Source organism: Mustelus asterias, chromosome 7, assembly GCF_964213995.1.
Source record: "Mustelus asterias chromosome 7, sMusAst1.hap1.1, whole genome shotgun sequence".
NCBI lineage: Eukaryota > Metazoa > Chordata > Chondrichthyes > Carcharhiniformes > Triakidae > Mustelus > Mustelus asterias.
Genome location: NC_135807.1, coordinates 37,262,969 through 37,284,265, shown reverse-complemented (window position 1 = coordinate 37,284,265; position 21,297 = coordinate 37,262,969). Strand labels below are relative to the sequence as shown.

The 21,297-nt window shown below is 42.9% G+C and overlaps 1 protein-coding gene across 4 annotated transcripts in view; it reads right to left on the bottom strand.

Annotated features, from left to right (window-relative positions):
- arf1 (ADP-ribosylation factor 1) overlaps positions 1-21,297 on the bottom strand; it is a 31,805-nt gene that overhangs the window by 7,451 nt on the left and 3,057 nt on the right. For 2 of the 4 annotated variants that reach the window (XM_078215874.1, XM_078215873.1), the window contains exons 2-4: positions 14,354-14,510; positions 5,254-5,438; positions 2,344-2,454 (exon numbers count right to left, since the gene is read on the bottom strand). In XM_078215874.1, coding sequence (XP_078072000.1) covers positions 2,344-2,454; positions 5,254-5,401 — 259 coding nt within the window. In that variant the 5' untranslated portion in view covers positions 5,402-5,438; positions 14,354-14,510. The remainder of the gene's footprint in view (positions 1-2,343; positions 2,455-5,253; positions 5,439-14,353; positions 14,511-21,297) is intronic. The other 2 variants (XM_078215876.1, XM_078215875.1) reach the window with 1 other exon arrangement.

The following is a 21,297-nucleotide window of genomic DNA, read 5'->3' as shown; positions in this document are numbered from 1 at the left end:
ACCCTCTGTACCACTGTAATATGCTCCCTAACCAGCATTGCTACTCCCCCACCTCTCCTAGTCCCTTCTCTGTCTCGCCTAAAACACTTATACCCCGGAATATTCAGCTGCCAGTCCTGTCCTTCTTTCAACCAAGTCTCCGTCACTGCAACCACATCCAAGTTCCGCGCAAGCATTAAGGCTCTAAGCTCGTCTGTCTTGCCTGTGACGCTACTTGCATTGAAGCAGATGCACTCCATACCTCCCCCCGAATGCTCTTCCTCTTAGATAGCCTTGTTTTGGCCCCAACCTCGTCCCCAGCCTCTATGCTTCTTGACCTATTGTTCTGATCCCCACCCCCGTCACATTAGTTTAAACCCCCCGAACCACACTAGCAAAACTCCCAGCTAGGATATTCGTGCCCCTCCAGTTTAGGTGTAACCCGTCCTTCTTGTACAGGTGCCATCCTCTCTTGAAGACTTCCCAGTGATCCACGAATTTGAAACTCTCTCTCCTGCACCAGTCCTTTAGCCACGCGTTCAGCTGTACAATCTCCCTGTTCCTAGCCTCACTAGCATGTGGCAATGGGAGTAGTCCAGAGATCACTACCCTAGAGGCCCTGCTTTTTAGCCTACTACCCAACTCCCTGAATTGCTCTCGCAGGACCTCCCTGCTCTTTCTGCCTACGTCATTTGCACCAATGACGCCTGTCTGGTTACCCGCCCCTTTTAGGATGCTTCCTACCCACTCAGAGACATCCAGGACCCCGGCACCAGGGAGGCAGACTACCTTCCTGGAGTCTCGTTCGCGCTCACAGAACTGCCTGTGCCTCCAACTATTGCATCCCCCACTACTATTGCTCTCCTAGTCCCCCTCTTTCCCTTCTGAGCCACAGAGCCCGATTCCGTGCCAGTGACCTGGTCACCGTGGCTTACCCCTGGAGGGTCATCCCCCCCCCCCCACAGTATCCAAAACGGTACACTTATTTTGGAGGGGGACAACCACAGGGGATCCCATCACTGACTGCTCTCTCCCCTCCTCTCTCCTGTCTGTCACCCATCCCTTACTGTTAAGGGGGACAACCACCAGGGTACTCTCTGGTATGTGACCTTTACCCTTCCTAACCGTGACCCCACTTGTCTTCCTCTTGTGGCTCTGGTGTGACGACCTGCCTGTAACTTCTCTCTATTAACTTTTCATTTTCCCTGACTAGACCAAGGTCATCGAGCCGCAGCTCCAGTTCCCTAACGCGGTCTCTCAGGAGCTGCAGTTCGACACCTGGTGCAGATATGGACTTCCGGGAGACTAGGTGACTCCATGAACTCCCACATCCGACAGCAACAAGCTGGCCTCCCACTCAATTACCCCTTTCTTTAAATTACTGGAAAAAAACGAACAGAACCTACCCTGCCTCTACCCGTTTCCTCCTAAGCCTGTTGAGCCAAAGCCCTTCAGCTCTCACTCTGCTGCCCGCTTTTAAACCTCCCATGCGCTAAAAAAACACTCCAAAAAACCCTTCCCAGAACACCCCACAGCCTACTTCCGGTTTACAGTTTGAAACTTTAATAAATAAATAAAGCCCGCGAAAATGTAATTTAAAGGTCAATTTTGCACCCTAGCACTCCTGCAACAAATCGCTCCTCCTTGCCTCGCTGCAGAAGAACAAATGAGGACTATCCCCCCAGGTAACTAGCTTTTATATAAAAAACACTCCAAAAAACCTTCCCAGAACAGTGATATAGTTTCTAGTCAGGATGCTCTGTGCCTTGGGAGGGGAACTTGCATATCTTGCCATTCCCATGTATCCATTTCTTTCTAGGTGGTAAAGGTCATAGGTGTGCAAGTGCTTTCAAACGAGCCTTAGGAAGATGCTGACCCAATGTTCTGTTCTTGATAATGGATTATCTTCCTGCGGGAAAATGTAGGGACCTAGTTCCTCTGTGGCTGACAACAAGAGCCATGATGTGGAGATGCCAGCATTGGACTGGGGTGGGCACAGTAAGAAGTCTCACAACACCAGGTTAAAGTCCACACAGGTTTATTTGGAATCACGAGCTTTCAGAGCACTGCTCCTTCATCAAATGAGTGGCTTTGGTCCACTCACTTGAAGGAACAGCGGTCTGAAAGCTCATGATTCCAAATAAACCTGTTGGACTTTAACCTGGTGTTGTGAGACTTCTTATCAAGAGCCATGTAACTGAGCACAAAGCCCACATCAAACTGTGCTTGCCACACCAAACCTTTTCTCCAAAGTTAAAACTAGCCAATCAGCAGCAAGAGCGAAAAATATAACAATGCATTTGCCTAGATCCTAAATATTGAACAACAAGGTCACAAAAATCAAAGCAACAGCAAAACACTCACCTTGTGTATTCTGAAAGTAGTGGCGCCAAAGTGGACGGATCTTGTCCTGTCCACCCACATCCCACACTGTAAAACTAATGTTCCTGTATTCCACAGTTTCTACATTGAAGCCTAGGAAAAAAACAAAACATTTATACCAATATATGTAGAATTGACAGCCCTTGCATCTTCTAATCATTACCTCCCAGATCATCTCCTGCTGTGCAACATCCTTGGGGGGCAATTCCCCCCTACTGTATTCCACGTTAGTCTTTTGTTCAAGATGGTGCATGGAGCCCACTCGCAAGGAGTGACTCCTTAAAAGCAGATCAACTTGTAAGAGCTGGATCGTATTTCCCTCCCTCCATGATGTCACCCACATGTACTTTAAACACTGTTTTGAAACCATTGATCCAAAATTGCATCCAGTACATAGGCCATTTGGTGCTTCAAGCTTGCACCACCATTCATTATCATCCAACTTAATAGTGTGATCCCACCATCCCCCCCGCCCACCCAAAACCCTCTGATTCCCTCTGCCCCAAGAACAATACAAGACCCCTTTTAAAAACATACAGTTATTTGGCCTCAACTGCTGAAAATGGTAGCAAATTCCAATGTCTCACCACTCTAGAAGAAAATTCTCATCTTCATCACAAAAGATTTACCCCATATCCTAAACTATGACCCCTGGTTCAGGACACTAGGAACATCCTTCCTGCATCTACTCTGCCTAATCCCGTTAGATTTTTATAGGTTACGAGATTCCTCCCCCTTCATCCTTCTGAACTCCAGCGAATATAATCCTCACCAACTCGATCTCTTCTCTTACGTCAGTCCTGCGATTCCCAGGAATCGGTCAGGTAAACCTTCACTGCACTCCTCTTACAGTCATATCCTTCTCAGAGAAGGAAACTAAAACTACACACAATATTCCAGGTTTGGCCTCACCAAGGACCTGTATAACTGCAGCAAGACATTCCTGACTGCACTCCTTCTACAGTAAAAACATCCTTCCTCAGGTAAGGAGATCAAAACTGCACACAATATTCCAGGTGTGGCCTCACTAAGGTCCTGCATAATTACAGCAAAACACCACTGCTCCTGTACTCAATTTCTCTCACTATGAAGGCCAACATACCATTTGCCTTCTTTATCTGCATGCTAACCTTCAGCAACTGGTGTACAAGGACAACGAGGTCTCATAGCACATTCCCCTCTCAATTTATAGCCATATAATCTTGACTTCCTGTTTTTGCTACCAAAGTGGATAACCTCAGATTTATCCACATTATACTGCATCCGTCTTGCATTTGCCCACTCAGCTTGTCCAAATCATACTGAAGCATCTCTGCATTCTCAACTCACCCTCCGTCACAGTTTTGTCTCATCCACAAATCTGGAGATATTACATTTAGTTCCCTCATTTAAATCATTCATATATATTATGAATAGCTGGGGTCCCAGCACAGATTCCTGCAGTACCCACTAGTTACTCACTGTCTGCCATTTAGCAAATGATGCATTAATTTCCTGTCTGCCAATGAGTCTTCTATATATCTCGATACACTACCCCAATGTGCTTTAAGTTTAAACACTAATCTCTTACGTGGGGCAGTGTCATAAGCCTAAAGTCCAAATAAACAACACCTCATCAACTCTACTAGTTACATCCTCGAATTTCAGTAGATTTGTCAAACATGATTTCCCTTTTGTAAATCCATGCTGTCTCCATCTGATTCTACCACTGTTTTCCAAGTGCTTTATACATTTTTTGATAATGAACTCCAGACATTTCCCCATTACCGATGTCAGGTTGACTGTCTATATTTCCCTGTTTTCTCTCTACCTTCCCTTTTTAAAATAATCAGGGTTACATTCGCAACCCTCCAATCTGTAAGAACTGTTCCACAAAATACAGAATCTTGGAAGATGACCACCAATGCATCCACTATTTCCAGGATTAAAGTACTCTGGGATGTAGATTAACAAACCCTGGAATTAATCAGCCTTCAATCCCATCAATTTCCCCAATACCTTTTCTCTACTAATTATTTCTTTGAGCTCATCTCGCTCACTAAATAGTGTTCCAACATCTCTGGTATGTTACTTGTGTCCTCTTTTTGAAGGCAGAACCAATGTATTTAGTTGGTCAGCAATTTCTTTGCTCCCCATTATAATTTGACTGTAAGGGACCTCCATGTGTCTACACCAAATCTTCTCTTCACAATCTTCTCTTATGTGCCCACAAGCTTACTCTCATTTTCCCCACTGTAATCAATTCTTCGATCCAACTGTGCTGAATTCTAAACTGCTTCAAATCCTCAGGTCTGTTGTTTTTTTCTGACCAATTTGTATGCCTTTTCCTTGATCTAATACTATCTCTTATTTCCCTTGTAAGTCATGGTGTGGCCACCTTTCCTGTTTTATTTTTGCTTCAGACAGGAATGAACAATTCTTGCCGTTCACCCATGTGCTCTTTTGAATATTTGCTATTGCCTATCCACCGTCATCCTTTTAAGTAATGTTTCCTAATCCATCATTACCAACTCATGCCTCATATCATCATAGTTTTCTTTAGGATTCAGGACCCTTGTCTCAAACACCTATGCCACTCTCCATCTTGAAGAATGCTATCAGATAATGGCCATTCATCTCCCAGGGGTCATAGAATGTCAAGGATGTCATAGACAATATGGCCAACATGAAACAAAAATTTAAGTGCCATTAAAAGCAATCGCTTCAGAGCAATGCATTATGTGAAGTGCTTTGATAAGATGCAATATAAACAGTCTTTTTTGTCCCAACTTACTATGGTCAGAGGTTGGACAAATTTTTCTACTACAATCTCATATGCATAAAAATCTCAATAATAAAAGCACCGTTATAGTTCACGTCAACAAGTTTAATATTCAAACTAAACTCACTTACCTATAGTGGGAATAGTGGTTACAATTTCACCCAATTTCAGTTTGTATAAAATCGTGGTCTTGCCAGCTGCATCTAGACCCACCATGAGAATACGCATTTCCTTTTTTCCAAGAAAGCCTTTGATGAATGAGCTAAGTGCACCCCCCATGGCTCAAGCTTCTGGTTAGACGAGGTTTAATGTTAAGCTGAAAAAGATTTGAAAGTGTCAGGCAAATACAGACAGGAAACATGCATTTTGAGACAATAATGAAACACTCCTGCAAGTTCTCTCACACTGACCAATGCAGATTTAATTGCCCACTCAGAGCACTGCAGTCTGAATATAAGCATTTGTATAATGGGTTTTACTTCTTTAACACTTTGATTTGACAAATAGGTTATTAATATCCTTCACCTACACAAGAACAGTAGATTGGTAGCCATCAGATGAGTAGTAAGAGATAGGCAGTGCAAGAGTATTCAGGATGTGTGCTATTCAGTACTGGAGACCCTTAGGAACAACAACAGACGATAGTCCAATGGGCAAGGGAAAAGGAGTAGGTTGGAGCACGGAGTGCAGGGGAACAGAAAAGTGTAGAAATGCAGTCAAACAAAATTCTGTAGTCCGGGGGATTAGACAGGTGTTTCTGCATCATTTAAGTCCTGCAAGGCGTGTTGCCCCTCTGATGCCATCAGTGTGCAGGATATTCTGCATGGGAAAAGAAACAGGCCAGAAGTTGTGATATCTGTGATACAAGGGTATCTGAGAGGCAGGTATTAAGACCACACAAAGCTAGGGAGGCTCAGAAAAGACTCATCTCTAGATGAGTCCCAGTAATACACACCTCAAGGGTAGAAATATGATAGGAGGATCAAATCTCGACTCGAAGTATTGAGATTAGTTCTAAAGCAGGAGGTAACCTGTTCAAGAGATAGTTCATACCACAATAGGACTGGGACCAATATCTTCACAGGGAAGGTTTAATTAAATTAGTGGAAGAGTGAGCACCCACAAATAGAAGCAGAAGAGAGAAATAGGGTGCAGACTGTGTTGGATAGTACTAGAGAAGAAAGTAGTACTAAATTAGATTGGAATGGAAACAACAGGTTTAGAATGCATCAATATAAACACACAGTATAGGAAGTAAGGCTACAAGGGCAAATAGTCATATTGAAATAGGATGTAGTGGTGGTAACAAAAACATGGTTAAGAGTGTTGGGTACTTAATATTCACAGATTAGAAAGTGTTTCAAAAAGATATGGAAGGGAAAAAGGGAGGCGAGGTGACAGCACTGATTAGGAAAGACATTGGATATCCACGAGGGAATAAGGAGGAAATCCAACTGGTTAGAGTTAAAGACAGATAGGTATGTTCACTTTACTGGTGGTATTCTGGAGACTTCCAATTAGTGACGGAGAAAAAGGGGACCAAAATCTGCAGGGAAACCCACAGATGTGCAAGAACTATAGCAGTGACACTGGAAAATGATCTATATATCGGTTAGGACATAGGGTAAAGTCATTTCCAGCTTTGGGGGCGGGGGGGGGAGGAGAGAATGGGACGACAGGAGCATCTGCAACCCTCTGGGGTAGATCATTCCAAGGATTCACAACCCTCTGAAGAAATTTCTCCTGTGTCATAAATGATTTGCCCCTTATGAACTGTGCTTTCTTTTTAAGATTCCCCATCCAAAGGAAATAACATCCAAATATCTATCACGTTCAGCCCTTCATAATATACAGAACCCTTGATCAAGAAAGGGTACAAGGACATTCCAGGTTTAACCGGTCTGTAGTTACATCAGTGATGGGTAATTTAGAAACAAAAGTCAGGGAAAATATTAACAGGGACTTGAGGGTTGAGTTAATTAGCAGTAAGGAAAGCAAGTATGAAGTTTTAAAGTTTGACTAATCTAATCAAATTATTTGATTAAGTAACAGGTTATGGAATGCAATACATGTTGTCTCTAAGAATTTTAGGAAGGAGTTTGAGAAAGTACCACATAAAAGGTTGATTCACAAAATGAAGGCTCATGGTTTAGAGTCAGTCAGTGCCAGCTTGGATGAAAGTGACTTAAGGATGGTTTTAGAACAGTAAGACATGGCAAACAAAATGACAGAAAATGCTGGGAAAACTCACGTCTGGCAGCATCTTAGAAGACAGACAACTCAATATTAACTGTTTCTCTGCACAGATGCTGCCAGGCCTGCTGAGTTGTTCAGCAATTTGTTTTTATTTCAGATTTGCAGTATCTGTAGTATTTTGCTTTCAAGACGTGGTGCTTGTCCAAGCTGGAAATGGTAGCAAGTGGTGTTCTAAGAAAATAGAGGTAAATTTCAAATTCTGCTGATGATTCCAGGAGATTGGGAAGTGTGATATCAACTGACTGTAACAAGACATGAGCTGGTAGAATGGGCAGACAAAAAGGCAGATGAAATTTAATAGAGAATTGAGAGGTGGTGCATTTTGGCAGAAGTGACAGAAGCAACATAGATTTAACAGCAGAGACCTGGGGAGGTTCATGTGCATTCACCTTTGAAGGTGGCAGGACATGGAAACGTAGAAAATATGAGTAAACTATTTGAGTCTGCTCCGCCATTCAACACAATCACAGCTAAACCTCTATCTCAACACCATACTCTCTTGCTCCCCTATACAACTTTAGAATTTAGAAATCTATTTCCTTCTTGAATATATTCAGTGACTTGGCCTCCACAGCCTGTGCTAGAGAATTCTACAGGTTCACCACCCTCTGAGTGAAGAGGTTTCTCCTAATCAGTGCTAAATGGCCTACCCTGTACCCTGAAACTATGACCCCTTGTTCTAGACCCCCCACAGGAAACAACAAACCTGCATCCAATCTATCCAGCCCTGTCAGAATTTTACAGCCTTCAATTAGATCCCATCATTCTTCCAAATTGCAGCAAATATCAGCTTGGTCAACCTAATCTCTCCCTGTATGACAATCCTGCCATCTCAGACATATTGAGAGTCATTAGCAACATATATAAAGCTTTGTGCTCAAAAGCAGAGAAGTTGCACTCAACCGTTATAAAAGATTGGGAGGGGGGTGGGGAGAAAGTGTGCAGCGAGACCTGGGTGTCCTTGCGCACCAGACACAAGGTAAGCATGCAGGTGCAGCAGGCGGTAAAGGCGACAAATGGCATGTTAAGACCATAAGACCATAAGACATAGGAGCGGAAGTAAGGCCATTCGGCCCATCGAGTCCACTCCACCATTCAATCATGGTTGATTTCAACTCCATTTACCCGCTCTCTCCCCATAGCCCTTAATTCCTCGAGAAATCAAGAATTTATCAATTTCTGTCTTGAAGACGCTCAACGTCTCGGCCTCCACAGCCCTCTGTGGCAATGAATTCCACAGACCCACCACTCTCTGGCTGAAGAAATTTCTCCTCATCTCTGTTCTAAAGTGACTCCCTTTTATTCTAAGGCTGTGCCCCCGCGTCCTAGTCTCCCCTGTTAATGGAAACAACTTCCCTACGTCCATCCTATCTAAGCCGTTCATTATCTTGTAAGTTTCTATCAGATCTCCCCTCAACCTCCTAAACTCCAATGAATATAATCCCACGATCCTCAGACGTTCATCGTATGTCAGGCCTACCATTCCTGGGATCATCCGTGTGAATCTCCGCTGGACCCGCTCCAGTGCCAGTATGTCCTTCCTGAGGTGTGGGGCCCAAAATTGCTCACAGTACTCCAAATGGGGCCTAACCAGTGCTTTATAAAGCCTCAGAAGTACATCCCTGCTTTTGTATTCCAAGCCTCTTGAGATAAATGACAACATTACATTTGCTTTCTTAATTACGGACTCAACCTGCAAGTTTACCTTTAGAGAATCCTGGACTAGGACTCCCAAGTCCCTTTGCACTTTAGCCTTCATTGAGAGAGATTTCGACGACAGGGGCAGGGATATGTTGTGTGCAATCATACAGGGCCTTGGCGAGGCCACACCTAGAATATTGTGCAGAGTTTTGGTCTTTTCTGAGGAAGGATGTTCTTGCTCTCGAGGGAATGCAGCAAAGGTTTACCAGGTTGATTCCACGGATGGTAGGACTGATATATGAGGGGAGATTTATTATGCTAGGATGGTTTCCGCTGGAGTTCAGACGAATAAGGGGGGAATCTCATGGAGATTTATAAAATTCTAACAGGACTAGATAAGGTAGATGCAAGAAGGATATTTCCAATCAGGGGGGGGAAGGGGGAAAGAGAGAAAGAGTGTCCAGAACCAGGGGTCAGAGTCTGAGGATTCAGGTTAGATCATTTAGGATGGAGGTGAGGAGACATTTTTTCACCCAAAGAGTGGTGAGCCTGTGGAATTCATTACCTGATGCCAAAACATTGAATGTATTCAAGAGGCGGCTGAATATAGCACTTAGGGCGAATGGGATCAAAGATTATGGGGAGAAAGCAGGATTAGGCTATGGAGTTGGATGATCAGCCATGATCGTAATGAATGGCGGAGTAGGCTCGAAGGGCCAAATGGTACGTTACCGGTGCCACGTGATAGCGAGTTGAGGAACAGGGAGAGAGTGTAGTTAAACATGTGGTTGCAGGGATGGTGTAGGAGGGAGGGTTTCAGATACGTGGATAATTGGAACACATTCTGGGGAAGGTGGGACCTGTACAAACAGGACGGGGTGCACCTGAACCAGAGGGGCACCAATATCCTGGGAGGGAAATTTGATACGGCTCTTCAGGGGGGTTTAAACTAATTTGTCAGGGGAGTGGAAAAAGGAGTTGTAGTCCAGAAGTCAGTGTTGAGGGTGGTGAGGTATTGGGGAAGGTATCAAGGTCAAGGGTGGGTACCGGTAGACAGGAAGGTGGGTTGAAGTGTGTCTACTTCAATGCAAGGAGCATCCGGAACAAGGTAGATGAACTTGGGGCGTGGATTGGTACTTGGGACTACGATGTTGTGGCCATTACGGAAACGTGGGTAGAACAAGGACAGGAATGGTTGTTGGACGTTCCAGGGTATAGATGTTTCAGTAAGTGTAGGGAAGCTGGTAAAAGAGGTGGAGGAGTAGCATTGTTAATCTAGGATAGTTTAATGGCTGCGGAAAAGCACTTCGAGGGGGATCTGCACACTGAGGTAATATGGGCTGAAGTTAGAAATAGGAAAGGAGCGGTCACGTTGTTAGGAGTTTACTATAGGCCCCCAAATAGTAATAGAGATGTGGAGGAAGAAATTGCTAAGCAGATTATGGATATGTGTGGGGGTCACAGGGTAGTTGTCATGGGGGACTTTAACTTTCCAAATATTGATTGGAACCTTTGTAGGTCAAATAGTTCGGATGGGGCAGTTTTTGTGCAGTGTGTGCAGGAGGGTTTCCTGACACAATATGTAGATAGGCCGACAAGAGGTGAGGTCACATTGGATTTGGTACTGGGAAATGAACCGGGCCAAGTGTTAGATTTAGTTGTGGGAGAGCACTTTGGAGATAGTGACCACAATTCGGTCTCTTTTGTTATTGCAATGGAGAGGGATAGGGCCGTACAGCAGGACATGGTTTACAATTGGGGGAGAGGCAAGTATGATGCGATTAGGCAAGAATTAGGGGGCATAAGATGGGAACAGAAACTGTCAGGGAAAGGCACTAATGAAAAGTGGAACTTTTTCAAGGAACAAATACTGGGTGTCCTTGATAGGTATGTCCCTGTCAGGCAGGGAGGAAATGGCCGAGTGAGGGAACCGTGGTTCACAAAAGAGGTGGAATGTCTTGTGAAAAGGAAGAGGGAAGCTTATGTAGGGATGAGGAAACAAGGTTCAGATGGCTCGATTGAGGGTTACAAGTTAGCAAGGAATGAGCTGAAAAAGGGGCTTAGGAGAGTTAGGGGGGGACATGAGAAGTCCTTGGCGGGTCGGATCAAGGAAAACCCCAAGGCTTTTTACTCTTATGGTGAGGAATAAAAGAACGACCAGGGTGAGGTTAGGGCCGGTCAAGGACAGCAGTGGGAACTTGTGTATGGAGTCAGTAGAGATAGGCGAGGTGATGAATGAATACTTTTCTTCAGTGTTCACCAAGGAGAGGGGCCATGTTTTTGAGGAAGAGAAGGTGTTACAGGCTAATAGGCTGGAGGAAATAGATGTTCGGAGGGAGGATGTCCTGGCAGTTTTTAATAAACTGAAGGTCGATAAGTCCCCTGGGCCTGATGAAATATATCCTAGGATTCTTTGGGAGGCAAGGGATGAGATTGCAGAGCCTTTGGCTTTGATCTTTGGGCCCTCACTGTCCACAGGGATGGTGCCAGAGGACTGGAGAGTGGCGAATGTTGTTCCTCTGTTTAAGGGAATAGAAATGACCCTGATAATTATAGACCGGTTAGTCTTACTTCGGTGGTTGGTAAATTGATGGAAAAGGTCCTTAGGGATGGGATTTACGACCATTTAGAAAGATGCGGATTAATCCGGGATAGTCAGCACGGATTCGTGAAGGGCAAGTCGTGCCTCACAAATTTGATTGAATTTTTTGAGGTGGTAACTAAGTGTGTTGATGAAGGTAGGGCAGTTGATGTCATATACATGGATTTTAGTAAGGCGTTTGATAAGGTCCCCCATGGTCGGCTTATGATGAAAGTAAGGAGGTGTGGGATAGAGGGAAAGTTGGCCGATTGGATAGGTAACTGGCTGTCTGATCGAAGACAGAGGGTGGTGGTGGATGGAAAATTTTCGGACTGGAGGCAGGTTGCTAGCGGAGTGCCACAGGGATCAGTGCTTGGTCCTCTGCTCTTTGTGATTTTTATTAATGACTTAGAGGAGGGGGCTGAAGGGTGGATCAGTAAATTTGCTGATGACACCAAGATTGGTGGAGTAGTGGATGAGGTGGAGGGCTGTTGTAGGCTGCAAAGAGACATAGATAGGATGCAAAGCTGGGCTGAAAAATGGCAAATGGAGTTTAACCCTGATAAATGTGAGGTGATTCATTTTGGTAGGACTAATTTAAATGTGGATTACAGGGTCAAAGGTAGGGTTCTGAAGACTGTGGAGGAACAGAGAGATCTTGGGGTCCATATCCACAGATCTCTAAAGGTTGCCACTCAAGTGGATAGAGCGGTGAAGAAGGCCTATAGTGTGTTAGCTTTTATTAACAGGGGGTTGGAGTTTAAGAGCCGTGGGGTTATGTTGCAACTGTACAGGACCTTGGTGAGACCACATTTGGAATATTGTGTGCAGTTCTGGTCACCTCACTATAAGAAGGATGTGGAAGCATTGGAGAGAGTGCAGAGGAGATTTACCAGGATGCTGCCTGGTTTCGAGGGTAGGTCTTATGAGGAAAGGTTGAGGGAGCTAGGGCTGTTCTCTCTGGAGCGGAGGAGGCTGAGGGGAGACTTAATAGAGGTTTATAAAATGATGAAGGGGATAGATAGAGTGAACGTTCAAAGACTATTTCCTCGGGTGGATGGAGCTATTACAAGGGGGCATAACTATAGGGTTCGTGGTGGGAGATGTAGGAAGGATATCAGAGGTAGGTTCTTTACGCAGAGAGTGGTTGGGGTGTGGAATGGACTGCCTGCAGTGATAGTGGAGTCAGACACTTTAGGAACATTTAAGCGGTTATTGGATAGGCACATGCAGCACACCAGGATGATAGGGAGTGGGATAGCTTGATCTTGGTTTCAGATAAAGCTCGGCACAACATCGTGGGCCGAAGGGCCTGTTCTGTGCTGTCCTCTTCTATGTTCTAAATGGCCTCTTCCTGCTCCTTTGTTCTATGTTTCTATCCAGTTAGATCACAACTAGAGTATTGCATCCATCTCAGGTCACCAGATTTTAGGAGAGCAGAGTGGCCTTGAGAGGATGCAGAGGAGATTGCCAGAATGCTTCCATAGATGGGGGATTTTAGCTACATGGTTAGGTTAGAGAAATTGACATTGCTCTTGTTGGAGCAAAGGAGGAGGGGTGAAATCTGATAGTTGTGCAAGACGACAACAGGTTTAGGAAGGATAGATTTTAAAAATCTATTCCCATTAGCTGATGGCATCAGGACTGAGACACAAATTTAAGATTGAGATGGAGGTGGTGAGAGGCAGATTTTTTTTTTTTAATATTGCCCAAGCGGCATTGACCTGAACACACTGCCTAAAAGGATGGTAGTAGCAGAGTTGATCAAGGATTTCCGAAGGAAATTAAATATATACTTGGAGGTAAGCAAGCTTGTAGGACTACAGAGATGTAACTGGGAAAATGGGACTCTGGAGTGCTCTAGAGAGAACTGGCATAGAAATGGGCTGAATAGCCTCCTGTGAGATATAATGACTACAACCTGCAAAAAAGATGACAGCTTTAATAGTACCCGAAGAAATTGGGTTTGGGACAATTAAGAAAACCTAAAATTATGTTTTGCAGATCATGGTCTCAATTATAATTTCCAGAAAATGAATGCAACAAACAATGGAAAAACCTGGTTGGAGAACAGCACAAATATAATTCACCAGAGCAATGCCCATAAGTGAGTGGAAGACAGCACTAAACTATAAACTAATGGTTAAAATATCTCGGAATTATTTTGGAAAGACAGGTTTAAATTGTTAGTTAGGGCTTAAGGTATTTCAGTACTGTATCTTTAAATTTAGGGTAAATAAAGGCAGTTATGCTCGAAGGTCTGCTGGACAGTAATCCTCAATAGTCTGCTTGTTAAGGATCGAAAGGAGGCTTGGATTGTTTTACAGAGAAGGTGCAATGTGTACAAGTTTGAAGAAAATGGTAGCTGTCTTATAACTCATCACGAGTAGACAGAATCTCCCAAAGTCCCAGAAAGGTGTCAAAGGTACCAGGTTCTAAATGGTTGCACTGTAAACTGTCCATTTACTTCTAAGATGAAAGTGAGAAAGGATCAAAGATAGCCAATCATTTTTACCTGAGGAAGCCATTTTTGAGATCAAATTAGAAGCTTTCCTACAAATTAATACCACAGACATTCTGTATGGTCAGTGGAGAAAGACTGCATGGCTTTTGTGAACTAGCACAGCCACGTGCAAAGCACATGGTTCCCTAGTTAAAGAAATGCATCCTGCAGCCGTCAAAGGAAGAAATCATGGAACAGACTTCGCTGTAGGCTGTGGATTAAGAAGCTTTTTGAAAATTGAGAAAAGCACCTGGAGATGGTCACTCGGTCACCTATTCAGTGAAACAGGAACCCACTGGAAGCAACTGTGGATTTTTGCCGCAAGAACTGTAATTCCAAGGGGACTGCAATGTGTGAAAAGTATAAACGGGGAACGTTCTTCTCTTGTAGTTTAAAGCATAAGTTGCCTACAAAAGGAAGAGAGTGTTTAATCAACAGTGCTTTCATTATTTGTTACAATAAAAGTTTTAAAACATGAAATCTTGTGGTGTCATTCTTCAGCTATTAACTGGAAGTTTGAATCTCAAGCTTGGCAGTGGAAATAAGATCAGCGTCAAGGAATAGCATTACAGAAGTGTGAAAGGATATCTCAGCAGCAGCGCTTACATGTATGGGAGCTGTTAGTTTCTCCTTGAATTTCACAGGCCTGGGAAAGGCCTCCTACTAATCCCAGTCCTACTATTACACAATTCCCAAATTGACCAAAAACACACAATACCAACCTGCCAAGCTGGTGAAATTCCAGTGGCAAACACAGTAGAGCAAGAAAATACAATTAGGTAATGTCAAAGGCACCATATTAGAAAAAGAAAGCAGACCAGCACATGGAAAACAAAAGATGTCAGCACATGGGACATGGAGCCAAGGTGTTTGGCTGCAAAATTACATTATAATTGAAAGGCGATGACCCTCAGATTGGCAGGTCATCTTTTAAATTCTGACATTCTACCCGTCTCCTTTCCATGGTTTTAAAACTCCCCATTGTTAATGTGTATATTTCAGTACACTCTACAAGTTAAAGCTATGAATTTGTGCTGTTTAAAAAAATGTGACTCTGCTCACATTTCCTTGGTTCTTCTGCCTATATTGCTCTGCCAGATTAGCCTTGGCTGCCATGACTCTGCTTTGGTGCTGATTTCAAGTTTAAGATTATCTCTTCCAGCCTACCTGCTAGAAACCAGAACTTTACTGTACTGGACAGAAACTTGTTCGAATCTTTGGTCAAATTATATTGCTCCATTATCTCAAGTGCTTTCCTGTGACCTTTAACATCACCCTACAACTTTCTACTGAAACTACATTCTATGGTGAATTGGCCATCCTCCAAAACTCTGAAGTTTTGTATTCAAGTCCAAGAGACCCACCTACTGCTCCTTTGGTTTACATCTGCCCTTCTGTACACCCTCTTGCCCCACCATTGGTAATGTTTTCAGTCAGAGGCTTCATGCCTATAAATTTCCTCCATAAACAGCCAATTGCTGTGTCTCAAAACACCAAGCTTTTGGCCACCCTTCAAAATATTTCCTTTTGTTAGTGTCCATTTTGTCAATAGACCTCAAACACTTTGTACGTTTTACAACTGCAGGATATTATTGTCCTAATGCATCAACTTAATTTGCTCCTATTATTAGTCATTATTAACATGGCCACCCCTAGAGTTACAAACTCTTGACAATCTAAGAGGGTGAATTTGGTAGCTTGTGTGTGTTTACAGTTCATGAACATCACTTGTTTCACTGGCATGTGGGGTAATATTTACCTAGTCATAAGTGAATAAACATCCAGCCTTATGAGTCTTAAAAGCATTCAGTGATGCCATACAACATTAGGTAAACATTTGATGAAGTGGTTCAAGGACAGGTTTAAACTCCTTTTGAGGTTAGGTTCCAATATGGCCGGAGGCAGCGCAAATGCTCAATAGGCCCCGAATTGTTTGGTGCTAGTTTACAAAAATCCAACCTTTAAATGAGAAAGCAACCAACCAGTTTCAAAATTTTGATGGGAGAAATTGGTTAAGCTGAATCAAATTATTCAATGACCAGGGACTCAAAACAAGATACCATTTTTCAAAATTTTGTAAATACAAATTGAAGGATGACTGCTTTATACATATATGTTCATATCCTAAAATTAGACAAGCTGTTCCGCCCGGGTCCACAAAAGAACAATCTAATCACCTACACTCAAATCAGTGCTAAGAGGTGGCTTTTAACAAAAATTACTAGATGCTCAGTTTGGGTTCCATCAGGACCACTGTTCCAGACCTTATTACAGCCTAGGTGCAAACATGACAAAACACCAAATTCATGAGGTGAGGTGGCACTGGCTGCCTTTATATCATGGAGCCCAGCAAAACTGATAAATGAGATCAGTGAAAATCTCCCATTGTTTGGAGTCATGCCTAGCATAGATTGCTGTTGATATTGAAACCCCAAATAGCTCAGCCCCAGGTCAGTGCAGAAAGTCAGGATAGTGCCCAAGGCCCAACTTCTCTCCATCACAAGGTCAGAAATAGGAATATTTGCATATATGATTGCTTCAGTATTCACATCCTTCAGACACAAACAGTCCGCATCCACAATGGAAGACCTGAACGACAATCAAGCTTGGGCTGTTAATACAAGTGAGCGCAGGGCCATTTCCAACAATAGACAATCTGACAACTCTCCTTGGTATTCTCTGGCATTATCACCAAATGCCCTATCATACCCTGTGGGTGTGGGGTCATTATCAAATTTTACTGGACAAGCCTCCAGAGGTCAGCTCCTAAATTTCTGCAGCAAAAGTAACTCATCTTGGTTTCCCAAAGCCTGTTCACCATCCACAAAGCAAAAGTGTGATGGGATATCCTCCACTTGTGTGGAGAAGTGCAAATTCCATCAACAAATTATCATGCAGGACAAAGCAGCCAGCTTGATTGGCATTTCACCCACCACCTGAAAAATTCACTCCCTCCACCACTGGCATAGTGGCAGAAGTACCACATGCAAGATGCACTGAGGCAACACAAAGCTTCTTCAAGAACACCTTCTAAATCAGTGCCTCTACCACCCAGAAGGACAAGGGCAAGAGATGCAGAACAATACCATCACTTGCAATGTTCCCTGCAAGTCACTCACCAATCCAACTTGGAACTATAATCACTGGATCAAAAAAAGCAGACAGGATTCCCTTCCCAACAGCACTGCAAATACATCTAATAGATCAAGTGAATCTCAGAAATCCTGTAGAGTAGAAGAGGCCATTCAGTCCATCAAGTCTGCATCCACACAGACTCAGTAGCTTACTCAGGCCCACTCCCCTATCCCTGTAACTCCACACATTTACCATGGATAATCCATCTAACCCACACATCTTGGGCTACTAAGTGGCAATTTAGCACGGCCAATCCACCTAACCAACATATCTTTGGACTGTGCAAGGAAGCCAGAGCAACCAGAGGAAACCCACGCAGACATGATAGAATGGCCCAGGGCCAGAATTGAACTGGGGTCCCTAGTGCTGTGAGGTAGCAGTGCTAACCACTGCCATTGTACCAAGGTTCAAGAAGACCAACATGCAGCAGAGTGTTTAATTTGGAGCAGAAGACAGGCCAGTTCTTATGCCAGAAAATAATCCTGTGTAAAGTGAAATGTACATGCACGTCATTTTTTTCTTGAAGTAGGCCATTTGACTCTGGGATCACAACAATTAGTGTCTCTACTAACTGAGGAAGCTCTGGTTAAAAGCTGAAGTATATTGCTTGCTCTCTTCCTCCTACCCAAATCTTGGGTGAAATTCACTTCAGAATCAACTAATAGTACTGGCACATTTTAAGACGTCTCACAACACCAGGTTAAAGTCCAACAGGTGTATTTGGTAGTTGTATTTGCTACCAAATAAACCTGTTGGACTTTAACCTGGTGTTGTGAGACTTCTTACTGTGTTCACCCCAGTCCAACGCCAGCATCTCCACATCACATTTTAAGAGAACCAGGAGTCTCAAATGGCATTGTATCCTTAACGTTAAGCTGAAAGACAACAATTGGAAGTTCCCTGGACAGTAGCCAAAAGTTGCTATCTATGTTGTAATCAACACCACGGATCAAAGTACATGACTCTTGTAGAGGACTTTTTGGAATTAGAAAAAGATAGGAGCATGAGGCGGCCATTTGGCCCTTTGAGCCTGCTGCGTCATTCATCACGATCATGGCTGATCGTCCAACTCAATAGCCTAATCCTACTTTCTTCCCATAACCTTTGAACACATTCGCCCCAAGTGCTATAGAAACAATTGAAAGACAAAACTCCCAAGGTGGGCAACCTCTTTTCTATGCTATAATCCTTAAGAGGTAATGGGAAGATTAAGACGGTCAGCATGAGGCAGCATAGCAGCGGAGGAAGGAAGGATTTATATTGGAGTGAACATGGTGTAAAGAAAATGTGTACTGAAGAGAAGGCTTTAACTTGAGCTGTGATAGCATCAAATGAACTTGATAAATTGAGAGCTATGATTTAAACTAATGTAGCAAGGGCAGGAAAGTCAAAGTTTGAGACTAGAAAGGGGGAGCAAGATTCATATAGATGACAGAAAATAGCAGTAGGCCATTGAGCCTTTTGAGCCTCATTCTTTTTGATCAAATTCAATATCCCGGTCCAGCTTCCTCCCCCCACCCCCCATATCCCTTTAGCCCCAAGAGCTATATCTAATTTCTGCTTGAAATATCAGAAAGCTTAGCTAATTGAAATAGAAACAAGGGAAAAAGGGAAATAAAAACACTAGTAGCAAGGCAAAAAAAATTGAAATATTAAGCTAAGACCTAAGGAGATTAATGTTCAAAAACTAGAGTCGGGACTGGGAGCTACCATGTGAAATAAAATTGCAACCACAAGCACTAACTGAGCTACAACATGGGCATGCCTAGGTTTACAGAGAACTGTTGAATTACCTAGTGAAATAATTTTTTTTGGGGGGGGGGGGGAAAGAGGAGAAAAGAAGAGAATGCAGGGCAATTTAGGAGTTATGAAATAATAAATTAAGTGACACTATCCAAAAAAATGATGAGAGAACTGCACTTCATTGAAATATAGAATAGAAATTTGAACTATTTCCTGCAAATGACAGTTACTGGATCATTTGTTGGTTTTAAATTATAGACTGGAAATGTTAAAAGTTGCATTTAAACTGCTAAATTAAAGTACAAAATTACAAGTGCAAGTTCTGATATTTTACAGGGCCATAGCCAAGTCAGAGTGATGAATTCTGGCCAATTGCACACATTCCACCAAGTATTTCATGCCCATAGACATGTGGTCACATGAAGCCAGTATTGACCAGTCAATTGATGCCACAGGCCTGCCCTATTCGTGCAGGAATCAAAGTGTTGTTTGCCTTGTGCTCTGTCAAGGAGACATGTTTTTCCTTTCCTTACATCATTTTACTATCTCCAAAGACCCATTGGTTCTAACCACAGATCAAATTTCATGGGAGATTTTACACTCAGACGTATTACATTTCTTTGAATCATGGAGTGTAAAAGTAGGGTGGGGGGATGACATGACTGAGGAGATTGGCAAAAGACACTGATTGAATGGACAATCATGTGGCTGGAGCATTTTAATGTGGATAAGTGTAGGGTCAAAGATTTTGGAAGGAAAAACAAGGAATGGGAAAGTGTACATTCAAAAGATACTTAAGGCCATGGCTGACCAGGTGTAAAAATGTAATCGCTGGAAGTGCATGTTGATTGCATCACGCAAACCAGCCTCCCAACCACTGACTGTCAAGGCAGTAGGAAGTGTGGACAACGCAGCCAGCATAATTAAGGACGCCACGCACCCTGGACACACTCTCCTCCACCTTCTTCCGTCGGGAAAAAGATACAAAAGCCTGAGGTCACGGACCAACCGACTCAAGAACAGCTTCTTCCCTGCTGCCATCAGACCTTTGAATGGACCTACCTTGCATTAAATTGATCTTTCTCTACACACTAGCTATGACTGTAAGTTTCCTTCTCTATGAACGGTATGCTTTGTCTGTATAGCACACAAGAAACAATACTTTTCAGTACATGTGACAATAATAAATCAAATTGAGTTCCATGAATATGGAATTAAGAGAACACAAGTAAAATACATATAACACATCGATTTGGTCACAGTTACAATTACTGCATAGTTTTAAGCAGCCCATTAAAATCATGAAGGGCATACAACTTAGAATCATACCATGATGGAATCTGAAGTACTGGAACAATTTCAGGCTAAGATTTAATATATTTTCGAATGAGTTCAAGTATACAATTTCCTGCAAGTGCTAAAGCATGTAAAGCAATAAAACAGCACTTTTAAAAATTGGCAGAACCAAATTTATTAAAAGGAAGATACAGGGTTATGTGGAGAGTTTGGGGCAATGGAATTAGCTCAAATGTTTCAGCAAGATGCTTTCACAGATGAAATAAGGCCTGCTTCAGTGCTGCAAACTTCAGTGGTTCTATGGCATTGAGAGAATGACCCCGTCTCAACTTTCTCATGTTTCAAGCATCACCCACAGGCAGTCATGGTGCAAATTTTATTTCCAACAGTAACTATTTTGGCTGTAGGATTTAAACTAGTGTATAAATTCAAATGCTTTCCTTTACACTGACCTAGGAGAAATTAGTTCAAGACTGCAATACATGTAGAATGAAGACCAACACACATACATCCCCTCTGTAAAACAAGCTGAGGTAGGTTCTCTTTTAATTCATCCATGCAACAAGCACACAATTAACCCCTTTTTACTCACTCCCTTGGCAAATAGCACCTTCCCCTGTTCAAAATGCCTACCATTTGATGCTAGTTTGCATGTCTAGTGTATTTCACAGGAAACAATATTCCTGCATTATTGATTCTCCAACATTAATCTATTCAGCAGAATATGTGCCAATGATTTTGTAATTATTTTGCTGCAGTAACAGTGGGATGGGGGAGAAGATTAGAGAAGTCATACATGTCCTGCCAGATGAATAAGGAATGTAGCTCCCAAAGCATGATGGTTGAAGTGAATGAACTGCAATCCAGGTTTCTACTAGTACAGCATCAGTAAGAGGCTAACTTGAGAAGGGATCTGACTTGTGTATCTACGCAACTGATACTTAGCTACAAAGCATTAATAGTTTATGATGCCCAACAATAATCAAAATAGGGGAGGATGGGAGAGCATAATTACCATAA